The 16,173-nt window shown below is 48.5% G+C and overlaps 1 protein-coding gene across 11 annotated transcripts in view; it reads left to right on the plus strand.

The window, feature by feature from the left end:
* Nucleotides 1-11,087, plus strand: part of LOC149352726 (TOX high mobility group box family member 3-like) — a 387,363-nt gene extending 376,276 nt beyond the window's left edge. For 9 of the 11 annotated variants that reach the window (XM_089581938.1, XM_089581939.1, XM_089581934.1 and 6 more), the window contains 6 exons: nucleotides 1,179-1,300; nucleotides 1,852-2,068; nucleotides 6,260-6,472; nucleotides 6,969-7,112; nucleotides 8,044-8,225; nucleotides 9,143-11,087. In XM_089581938.1, coding sequence (XP_089438064.1) covers nucleotides 1,179-1,300; nucleotides 1,852-2,068; nucleotides 6,260-6,472; nucleotides 6,969-7,112; nucleotides 8,044-8,225; nucleotides 9,143-9,203 — 939 coding nt within the window. In that variant the 3' untranslated portion in view covers nucleotides 9,204-11,087. The remainder of the gene's footprint in view (nucleotides 1-1,178; nucleotides 1,301-1,851; nucleotides 2,069-6,259; nucleotides 6,473-6,968; nucleotides 7,113-8,043; nucleotides 8,226-9,142) is intronic. The other 2 variants (XR_016290841.1, XM_089581933.1) reach the window with 2 other exon arrangements.
* Nucleotides 11,088-16,173: the final 5,086 nt, after the last annotated feature.

Raw genomic sequence — 16,173 nt, forward strand, 5'->3', positions numbered from 1 at the left:
TTCCATATCTCTCCGATTAACCCTGTCCTGTGCCAGCCGCGGCCACCGTATCCCCGCAGACTTGTAAAACTAGTCTGCCCACTTAACTTTCTGCCGGCTCCTGCTACGCCTGCTTCCTCTTTTGATCCGGTCCGTTACCCTTAGCTTCCACCCGTTACCTTCCTTAGCATTACACGCCATGCCCAAGCCCATTTCTTCGTTTTGATTTCGACTAGGATGTCATTAACCCGCGTTTATTCTCTGACCCAGCCTGTTAGGCGTTACCCAGGGTCTTGTTAATAGCACGATGCGTAGCAGATTTGGACCTCGGAATTTTCGAGGGAATAGCGGAGTTTAAAATCCCGGTCCGTAATGCACCGTTACGTGGCCTTCAGCGTGCACCCAGAGCCTGTCATGCGTCTTCACAAAGTCAGGCCCTTGCGCCAGATCTTGTGTTTCTTGTGGACTGCCTTCGAGATGTGTTTGACTGGCATGTCAGTCTCGTTCTTGACAGCCACGATGGAATATGTGGTTTGGCAGGTTATGCTAGTCTAGTACTTCTATTACTAAAGTAATTCGGCGCTAACGTTTCATTCGGGGAGAATTCGATCGGCGAGGAAAATTACTCTGAGCAAATCGCTTGCTTGCTCTGTGGCGCGCAGCGGTTGTCCCCTTTGTGCTCAGCTGGCAGCGAGCGTGGAGGCGACTATTGACGGAGCGGCGGTAATTCTTCGACAGCTCCTGCGCTCCCTTAAAGACCCGGAAGCAGCGGGGCTCTATTCCGCGAGACAGATGGCCGACGCCTTTTCAGAAATGTATGGAGCGCTATTCCGCGTTTGCTGGGCATTTCATCCGCTGTTTTTACGAATGCCCTCTTGGCGGCGACTCTGCCAAAGCAGCCAGTCGTCATCGGCTGTGAAGGGCTGGTCGCCCCCGCATTTCTACACTGCCGCGCATTTTGCGGTTCCGTGCCTTATATCTGTAACCGCAGGCCATGTGACGTGGTAATCCGGGTGTATACACGCAACGATTTGGCTATTATATTGGATTGGTCCGTCTATTGCCGCTGTCCATGGCACTCGTGTATGGAGTCCGGGCGCGATTAGACTATTTAGTCCGCGTGAGGCAGCCGTGCTCTATATCTTTTTAATTAGTTTTATGGCCAGTATCTGTGTAACGTTGTGCCCTTTCCTGCGCAGCTGGTCGGGGGCGTGAAGCGGCCCTCTCCGGAACCACTTATGGACAACGGCGGTGGCAAGGCCGCCAAGAAGGCCAAGATGCCCAAGAAGAAAAAGAAGAGGGACCCAAACGAGCCGCAAAAGTCAGTGGCCTCTGTCTGCTTTGTGCGCGTGTTTCTTGTCGGGCTATTTCTCGCTGCGTACAGCAGCTTGCACGTACGGTTGCGCAGTGGTCGACATGCACGATTAATGTCCTTGGCCGTAGTGGAAGTCCGAGATTCTGGCACTGGCATAGTTCTCGTTCATCGTTTTTGAGGAGTGGTCCCATTCACACAGGACGAGAGCGTTTTTAAAGTAAGCATAGCAAGAGGCGTACGTAGTTGGAGTCACCATTTCTGAAATGCCGTGGAAGCATCGACACCAGGGAGTCCCCGTTAAGTGAGCTGCTCCATTCAGTAACAGTTCACTTGACAGAGGTCGTCTGTTGCGGCTATTTTGACTTGCTTCTGGGGAGCGCTAAATAGTAATCGAACTTGTTTAAAAGTGCTGCTATTCACAGCGTTCAGTGTTCTGCTGTCTTGTGTTATTTGTTGTGAACATTGTAGTACGTGAATGCGTTTCCTGTAGCTTCTCCCTCTGCCGGAATTTCGGAGCATGCAAGCTCGAGCTGACAGCATTTCGCTCTCCACTGCAGGCCTGTATCGGCGTACGCGCTGTTCTTCCGTGACACCCAAGCAGCCATCAAGGGCCAGAACCCAAACGCCAGCTTTGGCGAAGTCTCCAAGATAGTAGCTTCAATGTGGGACGGCCTCGAGGCTGATCATAAGAACGTGTACAAGAAGAAAACTGAGGCTGCCAAAAAAGAATATCTGAAGGCCCTTGCTGCATACCGGGCGAGCCTTGTCTCCAAGGTAAGGAGAACTTTCTTTCTGCTTGCTCTCTGTTGCTTGGCCTGCGTTTTCTCAAGTGGCGTGTATGAGTAAACCCTACTGCGTAAAGCTACAATAGCGTTGTACGTTGAAGCGGGGGCCGCTGACGTCGCTACAAATTCGCCGCTTCAGCGTCTCACGTAGCGTTCCAGCTGTAAAACATTGCATAATTGAAGATTGCTTCTGGATTTCGACAGCTGCTAGACTTAGCGAGCTGTTTGGTCACCGTGAATATTCGGTGTGGCAAATCGCGTAAATTTTGTCATACGCGTTTAGTTGACCGTACGCAACGACTCTGTGGGCAACGAATGCGCATGCGCAGAACGCTGCGTATATCGCAGCGTCTTGCGGGCGTACGCACGCTACAAACCATCGCGCGCGCGCGCTACGGGCACGTTACAGGATGCGTTGACAAGATGCGTTGACGAGATGGCGCCTTCCTGCTCGCCCGCTTCGGAATAAGTACATTTCACCGCTGAATTCGTTGACGCGATAGCTCGCTGCAATGGTAGCGGTTTGCTTTTATTTCGCACACTCTCGCCCACATGTAGAAGTATAAGCGATAACTTACCCCCCGTTTTTCAGATAATTTGGCGATTTTCAAGCTCTTAGGCCTAACTAAATGCAGTGCGTTTTCCTCGGAGCAGCGACACCTGGCTTGCAGTGCACCCATCCTCGTTATCAGTAATTACGGATAAAAATTCAACCCAGCGTTGACCTGCTTGGACGTCTTGTCACTAGATGGCGTTACTGTTTACACGTGTCCTGAGGCATGCCTGAGGGACGCTGCGGCATGGTCAAGAAACTGCGCACTTCGTATGGAGGGACCTGTACACGCCTACGGCGCGCGCGCAACAGAGGCGCGCATGCAGCAAAAGCTTCCGAGGCGTCGCGCCGCGCGCCGGCGCGCTGAGCGCCGCGCCGCGTCGGGCGTCGAGAGAGGTGCACATCTCCATTCTCCGGGAACTGGCTCGCGCCGCTCGCGTCTGGGTTGATGTTGCTAAAAGCAGTTCGACTGCCAAGAGTGGTGAGAGGTAGTAATTCGAGTAAATAAATGATTTTAAAACGCGTAGAATGTATTTGGTACACAAATAATTAAGCACGCCTTTTCACTGTGATGCTGTATCGCAAAACCCGCAGCGCCATCGACACTCGCTCGCTCTGTGCTCGCGTGCGGCGCGCGCGGCGCGCCAAATATCTGGCAGGGACAGATCGGAGCGTCAGCGCACGCGCTGCTCGCGTCTGACGCCGCGCGCATGCGCAGACTGGTTCTGGCTGACGCCTGTGACGCCTGGCGCGCGGTGACGCGCGGCGTGACGCCTCGGAAGTGAGATTGGAGTTGGGCCTTAAGGTTGCGTGGCTTCATGCACCGCATAACGAACGAGGGACGTGGCAGTCTGTAAGCAAGCGGTCCTTGTATTTGCCAATATGCTGTGACCTGGCCGGCGCGTTTAATCTGCTCTTAGTTCGCACAGATTGAGTGCGCTGCTGCGCAAGGTAGCAGCCGCGTCCGAGGCCGCGATGCAAACGTGCTGAGTTCTGTGCTGCTGTGCGCAGCGCGTGCCTAAGCGAACTGATTCCGCTGTCGTCACTGTGGGTGATTAGCTGCGTTTCGTGTGGCCTCTTGGCGGCGAGTCGTAATCGCTACTTGTGGTGGTGGTAGTGGTTTATTTAAAAAAAATAAAAATAAAAAAGGTGAAGCAAAAGAGTGTTGCCAGCCGCGACAATTGCTATCTAAAATCTTAAGCACCCGAGCTGCAGCCGACGGAAATGAGAGGGAAAGGGAGAGGATAGTGAGGAGAGTATAGAGGGGAGCGATAGCAAGAAAGGACAGGGGAGAGCTTTGTACACTATTTACAAAATACAAAAGTAATCAAGTTCGCGCCGCTCGCGCGCTAATGTCCAAGCATTGTCAGAAAATAAGTGCGTGCGGCCACTGCGCACAATCACTTACAAAAAAGGCAATAAACTGTATGTACAGTCTTTGTCAAAAGTAACCAGGCTGCATGGTTTGCTTCTAGCTTGTATAGTGGAGCCCCTGTGGCTCTCCTGAAGATTAAAAGGTGTTGGAAGGTGAGAAGACCCCCAGTCCTTACCTTCAACGACCATATCAGCTTCAGGGAAGCTGTAAGGGCTCCACTGTACGCGCTAGAAGCAAACCATGCAGCCTGGTTACATTTGACAAAGACTGTACATACATAGCCGCGCGCACGTGGCGTCCTGTATCGGACTAATCGCGCGCGCGGCACACTGCACTAGCGGCCGGGGTGGGGCGCCCGCGCTACTTGTGTCCCTTCCGCTTCTGCCGCGCCGCCGCGGTGGCTCAGTGGTTACGGCGCTCGGCTGCTGATCCGAAGACGCGGGTTCGATTCCGGCCGCGGCGGCTGAATTTCGATGGAGGCGGAATTCTAGAGGTCCGTGTGCTGTGCGATGTCAGTGCACGTTAAAGAACTCCAGGTGGTCGAAATTTCCGGACCCGTTCACTACGGTGTCCCTCACAGCCTGAGTCACTTTGGGGCGTTAAACCCTAATAAACAAAACCAAACCCACTTCCGCCACCACAAGCAGAGTGCTAGGAGGAAAGGGGTCAGTCCGGAAACGCGCGCACGTAAATCCCAGCAAACCAAAAACCTCTGAGACGTGTAGCTAGACGTCTGTGAGAGGTTTTTGGTTTGCTGGGATGCTGCAGTTGTGCTGCTGCACATCGCTAGCACGGAGCACCGATAAGGCTTAGTTAGAACGCCTCGCTTGAGGCTTTTTTGGGCGAAGCATCGAGGAGCGCATCGTTTGTGATGCCGAAAGACCACCTCATTCGCGCCGTCGTAAGACGTGTGTACCTCGAGACTTTTGGACAGAGAAGTGGTTAATCCCAGCTCATTGTGGACGCGTGGCGCGTCACGCTGCTGCTTACGTCATGTGCCCCATGACGTCATGTACTTTACGTGGAGAAAGTCCTGTGTTTTGTTATCTGTAAATAAATTTTTTTATAGACCTGCTGTGTCCTACTGAAAAATATTCTTGCATATCTAGGGGGTTAGTTGGCGCCAAACCCACTGATCAAAAGCATGGTGTTCCCCTCTTCAGGCTAGTTTGCTTCGGTCAGATCTTGTGTTGTGCCTCGAGCTTGTGTTGTAAATCTGTTGTGAGGTCCTGGTATTTGGCCTGAATGGTAAGAGGACAAGTCAGTTGCTTCATATGTAGTTGTACTGGTCTACGTATGTCTGCATGTTTCACTTTAATGTTGTGTAGTGGGGAATGAAGAGGCACCTATGTGGTAACAACCAGAATTCAGTGAATCATGGTCAGGGTCTGTAAGGGCTGTAGTGGAGAATGAAGAGAAGCCTCTATGGGGCAACAACAGTTCAGTTAAGCAGGGGCAGAGTTATTTGTCCTTGCAGTCTTGCTAGGCGATGGCTCATGAACACTGAAAAAAGAAACTTCACAAAACAGGGTAAAAAAATGCAAGCAACAAAGATACAATATCTTTGCTATACAGCCGCCGTAGTGGCTCAGTGGTTACGAAATTCGGCTGCTGACTCGAAAGACGCAGGTTTGATCCCAGCTGCGGCAGTCGAATTTCGATTGAGGCTATCTAGAGGCCCATGTACTGTGAGATGTCAGTGCACATTAATGAACCCCAGGTGGTCGAAATTTCCTGAGCCCTTCACTACAACATCCCTCATTGCCTGAGTCACTTTGGGATGTTAAACCCCCATAAACCATCTTCACTAAACATGCGGACACCCTTTTTTTGGCAGTGCAGCAGAGGCTGGCAGGAAAGAGGAGATGGTCCTTTGTCCCCGAACTTTCGGAAGTGGGCTCCTCAACATTATGGATCCCACACCTGATCTCCAACTTCCGCCCTCCACCCCCTTGCCTGAACAACCAACCCACTCCCCACGGCACGGGGACAAAGGACTGTTTCCTTCCCTTTCCTGCCTAGCCGCTGCTGCATTGCAATAAAAAGTTCTCTGTGAGAATATCCATCTAAAACTGTAAAAACATGCAATATAAGGATTTTTATGTGTGAATCTGAACTAGATTCTGGGGCAGTTAAATCTTTGCTACTATGTGAAATGTCAGAAGGCCCTGGCTTCCCTTATGGATACGCTGACAAGCCGTTTAGGTTATGCATGGCCATTTTACAACGGCGCAACGGGTGCTTTGTGGCAGGCCGCTGCTGATCACTCGGACACACTGTACGCCAGTGGGCCTGTCAGTTCATCAAGTGCGGTGCCCTCACCACCCCAGGGGAGCCTGTCGCCCCTGCAGAAGAAGAGTCCACTGCTGACCTCGCTGATGGAAGGGGGCTCCCCGCATCAGTACATGGCCATGAGCCCTCCCCAAGGCATGCTTAATGCTCAGCAGCAGGTATGGCCCAACATGGTAAGCACTCACCTTTTCAACATTTCTTTATGAGATTAGTTTAAGCAGCTAAATGCCTCATAATTGTGTAGTCTTACCTATAAATGCTTGGTTCTTAGTGCTTTTTTCAGCATTTGTTTGCATTCAGGATCTAAAAGTGGAGGCATTTGTGGAAGCGTTAGGAGCAAAGCTAATCAACTCACTGGAGCAATTCCATAATGTAAGGGGCTATACGACCCTGAGATTTTTAATGGGTATTTCTACAATTGCTCTCAGAGATGGAGATTTGACATTTTTCTCAGCGTGATTTTTGGTGTTCTTGGCAAAGCTTTATTTGAACTGAACTGGTGGGGACCTCAAAGTAACTAACACTAGTGTGAAGTCTGCTTTGGTCATAATAAATGTAGGCGTGAATTGCAAATGCATTAGCAGTCTTGCTATTCACGCTGGCCAGAATTGTTTTAATTTAGATGCTTGTACTGACATGTTGACCTCACTCTGTACCCTTCATTTAAAGCACCACATGGCACAGAGTCCTTCGATGATGCCCCAGCAGCCACCCCAGCAGGCAATGATGCAGCAGCACTCTCCCCCCCAGCAGATGATGATGGCTCCTGTCTCAGTTGCCGCTCCATCCTACACGGCTGATCTGATGTCTGCGGTGAGTGCCTTGTCTTGTACATACCTGAATGCTAGCACAGTCTGCTATATTGTACTCTCTTTCAAAATATTGTATGCTTGCTTGTTCCCCTGCATGCTTCTTGCCGTAATGCTGTATATTTAAGCATTTGCATTTTTGTCATGGGTGACAGTCTTACTGTCGCATTCTGCAGTTTTCCTTGTTTTCATATATGAGCTCATCTGATTTTTTAATAACCACAAGAATTGTTAGTCTTCCACAAAACTAAGGTGTATGTGCTGTGCTTATGGCTATTGCTAGTGAGTAATTTACTAATTTTCACCAATTTGGCTGTTGCCTTAGACGTACAGGAGAACAACATGAGAGTAGGAGCAGCTTGACTGCAAGCTGTACATTGGGTGCTTATGATGGGCAGTAGCGGAAACTATGCTGGTGTACTTCAAATTCATCATATAAGTAAATAACCTGCAGGCATCCCTTTTTGTTCATATCATACACTGCTATGATAAAGTTAGCGGCAGTTTTGATCATAGCACACATTTTAAATTTATAGGCAGTCACTTTTTCAACAAAGCAAATGCTTAAAATAAGCGTAGCATTGTCTTCGGAGACCACAGTGGTTTTGGCCGTGACCCTTTGCATTGTTGCATTGGAACAGCTTGTGCAGTGTGCAGCAGTTGATGTGGAAAGGCTAGATGATAGCCTGTGTAAGGAACTTCTATGCCTGAGTCACCCAAGTATGAGCGAAGAACGCATGCTTCTTGCTCGTCAAGTGCCTGTTGCATGTGTGCGTGCACGGGTGGGAGGAGGCGTGGCGCCGCAAGCCGCCCCTCATCACGTGGCTGACGGGTTGAGTGGAGCTGCTGCGGCGTGGACGGCTGGAAACCCCCGAGGCGCGTGTAGTCGTTGTGGCACGCCTGTTGAGAGGTGTTGCGCCGGTTGAAATCTGCAGCCTCCACCCTCGCTGTCCAGCCCAGCTTCCAGTGGTGGGGGCATGATGGACCAGCAGGGGCCTATGCCTGGAGGAGCCTGCCACCAGCGGTGCATCCGCAACGGCTGCCCCAACCCAGCCATTGAGTCGCACGACTGGGACCGCGAATACTGCAGCAGCGAGTGTGTCGTCTCTCATTGCAGGTAAGCGTTTGGGCTTCTATCTTTGCCTCAAGGTTTACTTATTTCTGTGCTGCCTGCGTCCTGAAGGGAAAGTGAATCTCAGGACCACCTAGTGATAGTTGTTTGCCATGGCAAGCTACCCATGTGGTATTTTAGTTCCTCAGATTAGTTAGCACTGCATCTTGGTGATTTGTTCTGCACCCGTATTTTTGACCAGCTAGGTATTAGTTGCTGCGATAATCGTCAAGAATGCCGGTATTTTAATTAACATTCACGCGATCCATTTCAGTTATTATTAAAGTGGCAGCTGTTGAAGTGTAGGCTCAGTTCATAACGTGCACGGTGTGCCTTGGAATTTTAGGCATCAGTGGGTTACATTCTTGAGGGCACCTGTGTACAGTACTTTATCAAAATGTGGTGAAACTGGTGGCACTGCAATTTTACCCTTTAGCTACAACTGACAGGTATACCTGACTCTCGTACCTGGGCTTCGAAGGCCACTTTGCAGTGCACCTTTGCCTCTCGAGAAATTTGGCAGTACTTATGCTGCTTTCGGCATAAAAACCATCATGTATGATTGAACATAGCATCTAAACTTCGCCTGGAGTATGTATGAAACTGCGGTTTCAAAAAAGGTCAGAATTGTTTTTGGATTATGTAGAGCTGGAATTAATATGCTGACAGGACTGGAGCATTACAACAAATGAACCGAAGTTTGAATTAAGTGAATTAAATGGGCTTGCACCGCACCTCCCAGTTACCTAGCAATAAGCATAAGTTGGCCTTCCTTGTGATGTGCCTAGTATGTTCTTGTGGCAGCTATAAAAACCAAGAGTGGATCAGCTGTTGACACAATGACCACGTGACTGCTTTAGCAGACATAGCTTTCCATATGTGTATTATGTGATGAAGTAGTCATTTTTTTTTATATATTTCAGGGATGTCTTCACCGCCTGGGTGGCACAACGGCAGGTTGGCACCAACACTTTTGTCAAGTAAACGGCCCACGGCACATGTCAAGACAACTGTGCTCGACATCCTCCTATTTTTTTAACAGAGAGAGATAAAGGGCCAGTCTTACCCAGGTCTTGTGAGTTCATCTCGTACCCTGACCTTGTGGGGTCTGTTTTTTTTTTACTAGTTGCTACACAGGCTCCCCCCCTTTTTTTTTCGCACTGCTGCTTGTTCTGTGTTGTTTTGCTTTGTTGCATTATGGCCACTGGGAAAGGCTGATACACTAGTGTATGGTTTACTGTGTGTATAAACATTTGATAGTTCTATGTTTGTATAATATAAAGTGGTCTCCTAGTAATGCATTCCACATTGTGGCTATGTTCTACTGCTGACTGGAGGGAGTTCTCCTGCTCTGTTCAGCTGTTCAGCCATTCTGCTCCCCAGCCAACACAAACAGCTTGGTGCGTGTGTTGACGGCCAGGTGGCAAGCATCACCCAGTGGCAAGCAGCGAGACTGCCATCCCAGTGCTGCAGAGATTGTGGACAGATGAGTGTGCTTGAGGAGCAGCAGCGAAAAGCGTGGGTGCCTGTGTGACAGTGCTCCCATGCTGGGCTGCACAAAGAAGAGCAAGACAGTTGTGCTGCATGAACTAGCATTGGAAGTGGCAATTGGAAGTGCGTGGAGAGACACTTGCACCATCGCTGTTATCTGCTCATACTCGTGTGCAAAGGCTCTTATTATCCTTCTGTAACTGCTGCTACCTGTACGAGGCTCGGCACCAGTCTGCTTGCTCCCTGTGCTGGCTCCCTTCATTTCTGTTCTTGCTCCTGCATTGTTTCTTGTTTTGCAAAAATGTTGCTTTATGAAACCTGGTTTTCTATGTTCAGACTAAAAAAAAAAGCCATTGTTGAATATTCTGTGTGGAAGATCAAGCTATGCTTGCCTGTGTAGTCCTCCCCCCTCCCTCTCTAGTGAGTTGTGTCACATTTAATGCTGCATTGTCTAGATTCAGCCAAAGCTGTCTGCAACAAAGCTGGTGGTCACGAACACTGCAGTTGTGTTCATTTTAACGCAGTAGTGTGCATCCCTTAACTGCTGCATCTAGACTTTGTTACGGTTAGTGCAAGGTGTGAGCCTGGAACTTGTGCTTTATTGCTGTCGGCTGGAGGGAACTACTACTTGGCATTACCCCGAGTCTTGTGCTGCTTGGGTTTCTTTTGCTTCTGTGGTGGTAATCCATTGCTAAGCAGGCTATTTGTAGTAGCCTGCTTGGCAGCCGCCACTGCTATTTGATGCAATTGCTCATCTTCCTGTTTTTGCTTAGAGGGCTCTCCCCCATTTGTCTTGTCTTCTTGGGAACATCCTGTAAAATATGGTGTACATAACAGGCACATCAATCCGTTACAAAAACCTTATGTGAAGATATGTGGAATAGCAACTAGCATTTAATTTTGTATATGAACTGTACATGCCTAAGTACATGGAAATGTTTTATGGTGTGAAACATTGCAAGAGCAATTTGGAAGAGACTATTCAGCAGGTGCCCGCAATGTGTTCTGATGCAGCTCAGCGTTATTGCAGTATCAGGGTCTAGAAGGAAACAAGAGAACAAAGTCTATTTGATTTCCTTCTGTGAGGCTTGTTGCTTGTGCCGATCAATGCTGTGATCAAGTCTGCTGATGCTGGCATGCAAACTTTTCTGCAAGAAACGGCTAATGAATGAAAGGATTAGCAGCAGCAGGTTTATATGGCGTTGCATTCAGACCACACAAGAAAAGTTTGACAGATTCACACCTTAGCAAACAAAGTGAAAGTTGCATCATGCATTGAGAGTATTAGTGTTAAGAGTGAGAGCAGTGTTCCGTGATTACAATTGTCAGTTCTTGTACTGTTTTATTTAATCTAAATAAAGACATACTGGAACTCGATGTGTGCCCTTTTGTTATGAGCGTGAAGTTTTTTACTGGTAATTTTAACTAGTTCTCTGCTAGTGTTACCTAACTTTTTGTACCCTTCAAGTGATGCATGTACATTGTATGTGCATTTCAATAATCCCCGTATAGAAGGCGCAGTGTGCAGAAATGTGGACACCATAATGAAGCGCTGATATGTGCAAAATCTTTCATAGAACCATTTCAATCCAGTAATGCAAAATGAACATAAAAATACTATTTTAACTGGCCTAGCAGGAGCCAAGGTCACCAGGAGGCCACATTAGACCTTCACTAACCATGTGGTTTGCTGCAGCCGCGTGCGCGCCGGAGCTGCTGCGCCAATCGTCTTGCCAGCTGTGGTCACGTTCGCTTGAAAAAGCCAAGGCGCCACACTCGCGTGCGCGCCTGCCAGTTTCTCGCTATGGACGAAGCGAGTCGGTTGGAGCCGATGTCTTCTCGCAGGCGGTGGGCTGGGCCGAGTTCTGATCATCCGGCTGACATTGCCAACCGTGCAAGGGATTTACCAATCATAGGGGGAGTAAACGTGCTAAACGGGAAGCCGAAATCAATGGAGCGGGAGCTTTGAAAGCAGAGGAACTGCCCCTGGGACAATGACGCCTCAGTCGCGCTTTAAGCTATGTGGCGGTAGTGACAAAGGTGCGCTGCATGCATTGGCACTGGCAACGTTGTAGCAGAAACCTGGCACTGGCGTTCATTGGCGTTGGTATTGATAATGTTCTAGACTCCGATGATTTTGAGGAAAGGAAGGGCGCATAACTGACTCCATTAGGCCAGTGGACGCCTGAATCGCGTTTTGAGGTATGTGGCGGTGGTGAGAGTGAGACGTGGGCTGAATGTGTTAGCGCTTACAACGTCTAAACAACGCCTAAACGTGTTCGTCTATGTCTAACAGCCAGCCTAGGTATATGTCTGCATGTCTGCGTGTCGACAGCTAAACCGAGGCTTAACCAGGTGATACCAAAGGCATAACCAGAGTTAGCTGAGCTAAGCCGCAGTCATTTTTTTTTTCTAGGCATCTACGTTTGTGGGATTTGGAGTGTATTCTTTACCCTTCGCCCTTTTCGCACCTTTCCTTTTCCTTTCATAATGCCTTTCCATCAGGCGAGGGAGCTGCTGAAACGCCTCCTCCCTGGGCTGTTGCAAACCTGTTCCTCTGCCACTTCCACTGTGCTAGCGCCTAATTCCAGGGAGCCCGCTATGGAAAGGTCTTAGCCACCGGCCCACCCAGTGAAACGCGAAAAACTGCGCGAGAAGACACGGGCGTAGTGACGAGAAGTGCAGACTCCGCTTATTGCGCAGTTTTTTTTTCATGCTTCCAGGGATGCACCAACTAGCCCACCAGAAAGCGCTGCTATACGTCACTGATGTCGTAATCATTCTGTCATTTGCTTCCTTGTTATGTGTCTCGCGAGGCAGCTACTTCCAGTCGAGGCGCACTTGATTGGCCGGGCCGGCTGCCGAAGATGCGCTGTAGCGCTTCGTCTGCATGTTGGATTCAGTTTGGCTGTGTAGTTGTTGCATGATGTTCATATCAGGCCTAAAGATATAAAGCAAACAAGGGAAGGGGAATGAGGGGCTCGTTATAAATATGAAAGAAGGAGGTCGTGGGTTCGGATCCCACCGGCGGCAGTGGTTGTTTTTTCTTCTGCTTTTCTAATCAATTAGCTTTAAGCGATAACATGTTCAGTAATATTCTAAATTGATCAACACCACAAAATAAATAAAGTAATTAAAAATCCCCTGTGCCCCTTGGTTTCTGTGGCTGTTGGCTTCTAAAGATATAAAGATATAGATATCACGCCTAAAGATATAGTATTTGAAAGGGAAATTGAAATCTCTAAACCCTCACAGTTGGTATAGACTAACACTGCTCTGTGACGTAAGCAAGATACGATGGCACTGCAGTCGCCGACTGGAGGTAAAAGCTGGGGTTGCGGCCTATAGGAATACATATAAACTAAAGTTTTCAAAGCAGCTTTCTGATTTCACAGTGCGCCTATGACGTTGTCCCTTTATGAAGAAAAGCCGATCTTATAGTGGGATACAACTTAAGTCTGCAGTGAAGCCGTGCCCACATTCAGCCTCCGCGCACAGAATTCCTCCACGACGATAATGTACTCCGATGCTTGAACGTTTCTTATTACCTAAACAAGAAGCTTGTCACAAGAAAAAAAATTATCAGCTCTAGAATTTTTATTCATGGATTGTTTGATGTATTCAGACATTAAAAGGCTGATTTTGTTTACTGTTGCGATTGGCCAGCGGAGTAATACAGGACGCCACGGACCGTGGCCCAGTGTTAGCAACTGCTGTTTTTTTAAGCTGTATCCTACTATAGAACTAAATGCAATGTACAAAACTTAATTTCAAAGGCGATGTAGCTTTAAAACATCGCGATACGTGCGCGTGGGAGTCCTCCCCAGCTGGAGTACGGGGTGGGAATGCAAACGAAACTTTTCTAAATATTTTGTTGTTTCACAGAGTACCCATGGGGTCGGCTGCTCGTTTACAGTTGGCGAGTACTTTGAAAAAGAGCGTCACTAAGTATGCTGCGTCATTTCGAAGCTATATGTTTAAAACGCTACGATAAATGTGTGTTGTAAGGCGCGGACATACCGCTCTATCCGCTGTGTGTTGCCCCGAATCGCGCAAGCTTCTTGTGGAATCCGACATGCTGCCGCACGTGCTACACTTGCTCACAGATTCATGCAGTCCATGGGCGCAATTGTTTTTCAGTCCCTTACTGTTCGGGTCTACTTGTGGACTCGAGTACGGTATTCGTTTTTCTCGGGCAGCCTGAAAGCTCCGCCCACAGTGACAAAGCTGCCTGCATCGCCATAGCAACGCGTTCGTTTTTCGCCTATGACAGTCCGCGGCCTACATGGGGCTGCGGGGAAGGTAGTTAAAGAAGTTATGGGCAGTTAAGGTTATGGGAGTTATGGGCAGCTGTGGGCAGTTAAGTACTTTCTTTCCTCCATGATGCAGTCGTTCAAACTAGTTAGTCTGGATGGCCTGGATCACTGATCTCCACTAGGTGGCTGGATGCCGCATTCGATCCCGCTTTCTGGGGCGAGCGCAAGTGAAGCCACCGAAAGTTGGATGGCTTGTCCCGCAAGCTGTGTGTTTGCTGTGCATTCACTGCAAAGAGGGCAAAAGTCACGTTTTTCATCCTTTCGTTCGCAGTTTTTTTGCATTGTTCTTGTGTAATATCTGCTGTGATATCAACGGAATAAGCTATCCGAACGCGATAAATATGAGCATTGTTTGGAGAACCCTGTAATTTCCGAGAAACGGAGGAAAACAGGCATGCAGGTTTCATCCTGCCGCGATGGGGTCGCTAATATATTCTGCAGACGACGCGGATGTATAATTAATTCTGATCAGATCAGGAAACTATATCATCCAAATTGGTATTAAAAAAGCAAGACTGTCGTATGCCATCTCTGGCTCAAATTCCAGCGCGGATAAGCAAGCAGTTTTACCGAGTTAACCGAGGGAAGCATTTGATGGTGCGCGTTTAGTGCTGCGACAGTCTGTAGATAACAAACAACGTTATTGTCTATTTCTTGCGTTGCGAACGTAGTGGAGCGTTAATGGTATGGCGATGAGGCTAAAACGATCTTAAAAGCGAATTTTTGCGTAGCGAAGAAAAATCGAACGATGGCGAAAATCCAGACCACCCGGACGCGGCAGGACCGGTCAACGGGATATTAACGATAGCATGCACAGATGCGCAAGGAAAATTAGTTAATGGGGCATCAATTCGACGCTAGGGAATCGTCCAGGCTGAGGAAGCAGCGATAGCTTTGGCGATGGTTCTGCAGGAAGGTCTCATGTGTAATTACGGACTCCCAGACTGCATGCCGTAACTATACAAGAGGAAGGATTGGTAAACACGCAAACAGAATACTCAGAAGTAAAGAAGATACAGACTTTAAATCCAAAGTCATACGGACGCCAGTACACTGCGGATGTTGGAAACGAAGGCCCTCAAGCCGCTGCCCGCACGCTAGTACTCCGGGTGCCCTAACATTCGCAGGAACATAATTATTCTGAACCACTATTAAGTTATAGGGGTTCACTCCAACATTTGAGATTAACGATGAAAGTATACGCCGAACCTGACAAAAGCCTAAACAGGGAGCAAGGGGTCATTTTAAGGAATACTTATATAAATCCTGTCAAATTCAGCTACATGTTTCCAAATTCGTACGATCCGCATTGCGCCTTCTGCGGTGAAGTGGCTGACTTATACCACATGGTATGGAGATGCCAGAAAAAGACCACATATACAAAGGACCAGCTTTAGTTGGTGAACTGTGCAGGAGCGGCGGCAAAAGTCAATGGGCTCCTGGTGTGAGGGTGCGCACAATCATTCTATGCATTAAACGTTTTTCACTCTCTCGCTCACCCGGACACTCGTGTCTCAGGCGTACTTTCAGTCTCGAGTTGCAAGTTGCCGATATCTCATCTCGTCGATGGTGGGTGAAAATGTTTATTGCCAGAATATCCATTTACCTACCAGACATGCTTTTAACCTAACTCTATTGCACAGCCACGTTTGTACAGCTGCGCCTACAAGGAGTACGCAAATTAATTTTCGGGCTAGTCGTTAGCGCATTTAGAGGTGCAGCGCGAGCGAAACGAATGACGAGAACAACGAATGGTGCAGCGCATGCCTTTTTCGATGACCACAGCTCGAAAGAAATGGTCGACCAAAAAGAACGGTGAACAAATGCTGTTCAGAGTTTTTACCGTCAGCAGATTTAGCCTGCTGACGGTACAAACGTTCTTAAAGTAATGCGATTCGGGGAAGCATGTGTCCCAGTTGATTTTCCTTGGTCAGCCAGCGGAGTTCTTGGGTGCCGGATAGTCTCATTTTCAAACTCCGCAAATCTGTTTGGTTGACCGCTAAATGTGCGAATACCTGAAATTTTTCCGGTGTAGTCCATCACCTCATTTGTGGACATCATCATCGATGATATTTATCTGCGCAATGCCAAATTAATGTATTTCCCCTCGTTAAATAGCATGCTGCAAAACTACTTGATGATCTCCG

The sequence above is a fragment of the Amblyomma mixtum genome, chromosome 3 (genome assembly GCF_055824585.1).
Source record: "Amblyomma mixtum isolate Tamu chromosome 3, ASM5582458v1, whole genome shotgun sequence".
NCBI classification, from domain to species: domain Eukaryota; kingdom Metazoa; phylum Arthropoda; class Arachnida; order Ixodida; family Ixodidae; genus Amblyomma; species Amblyomma mixtum.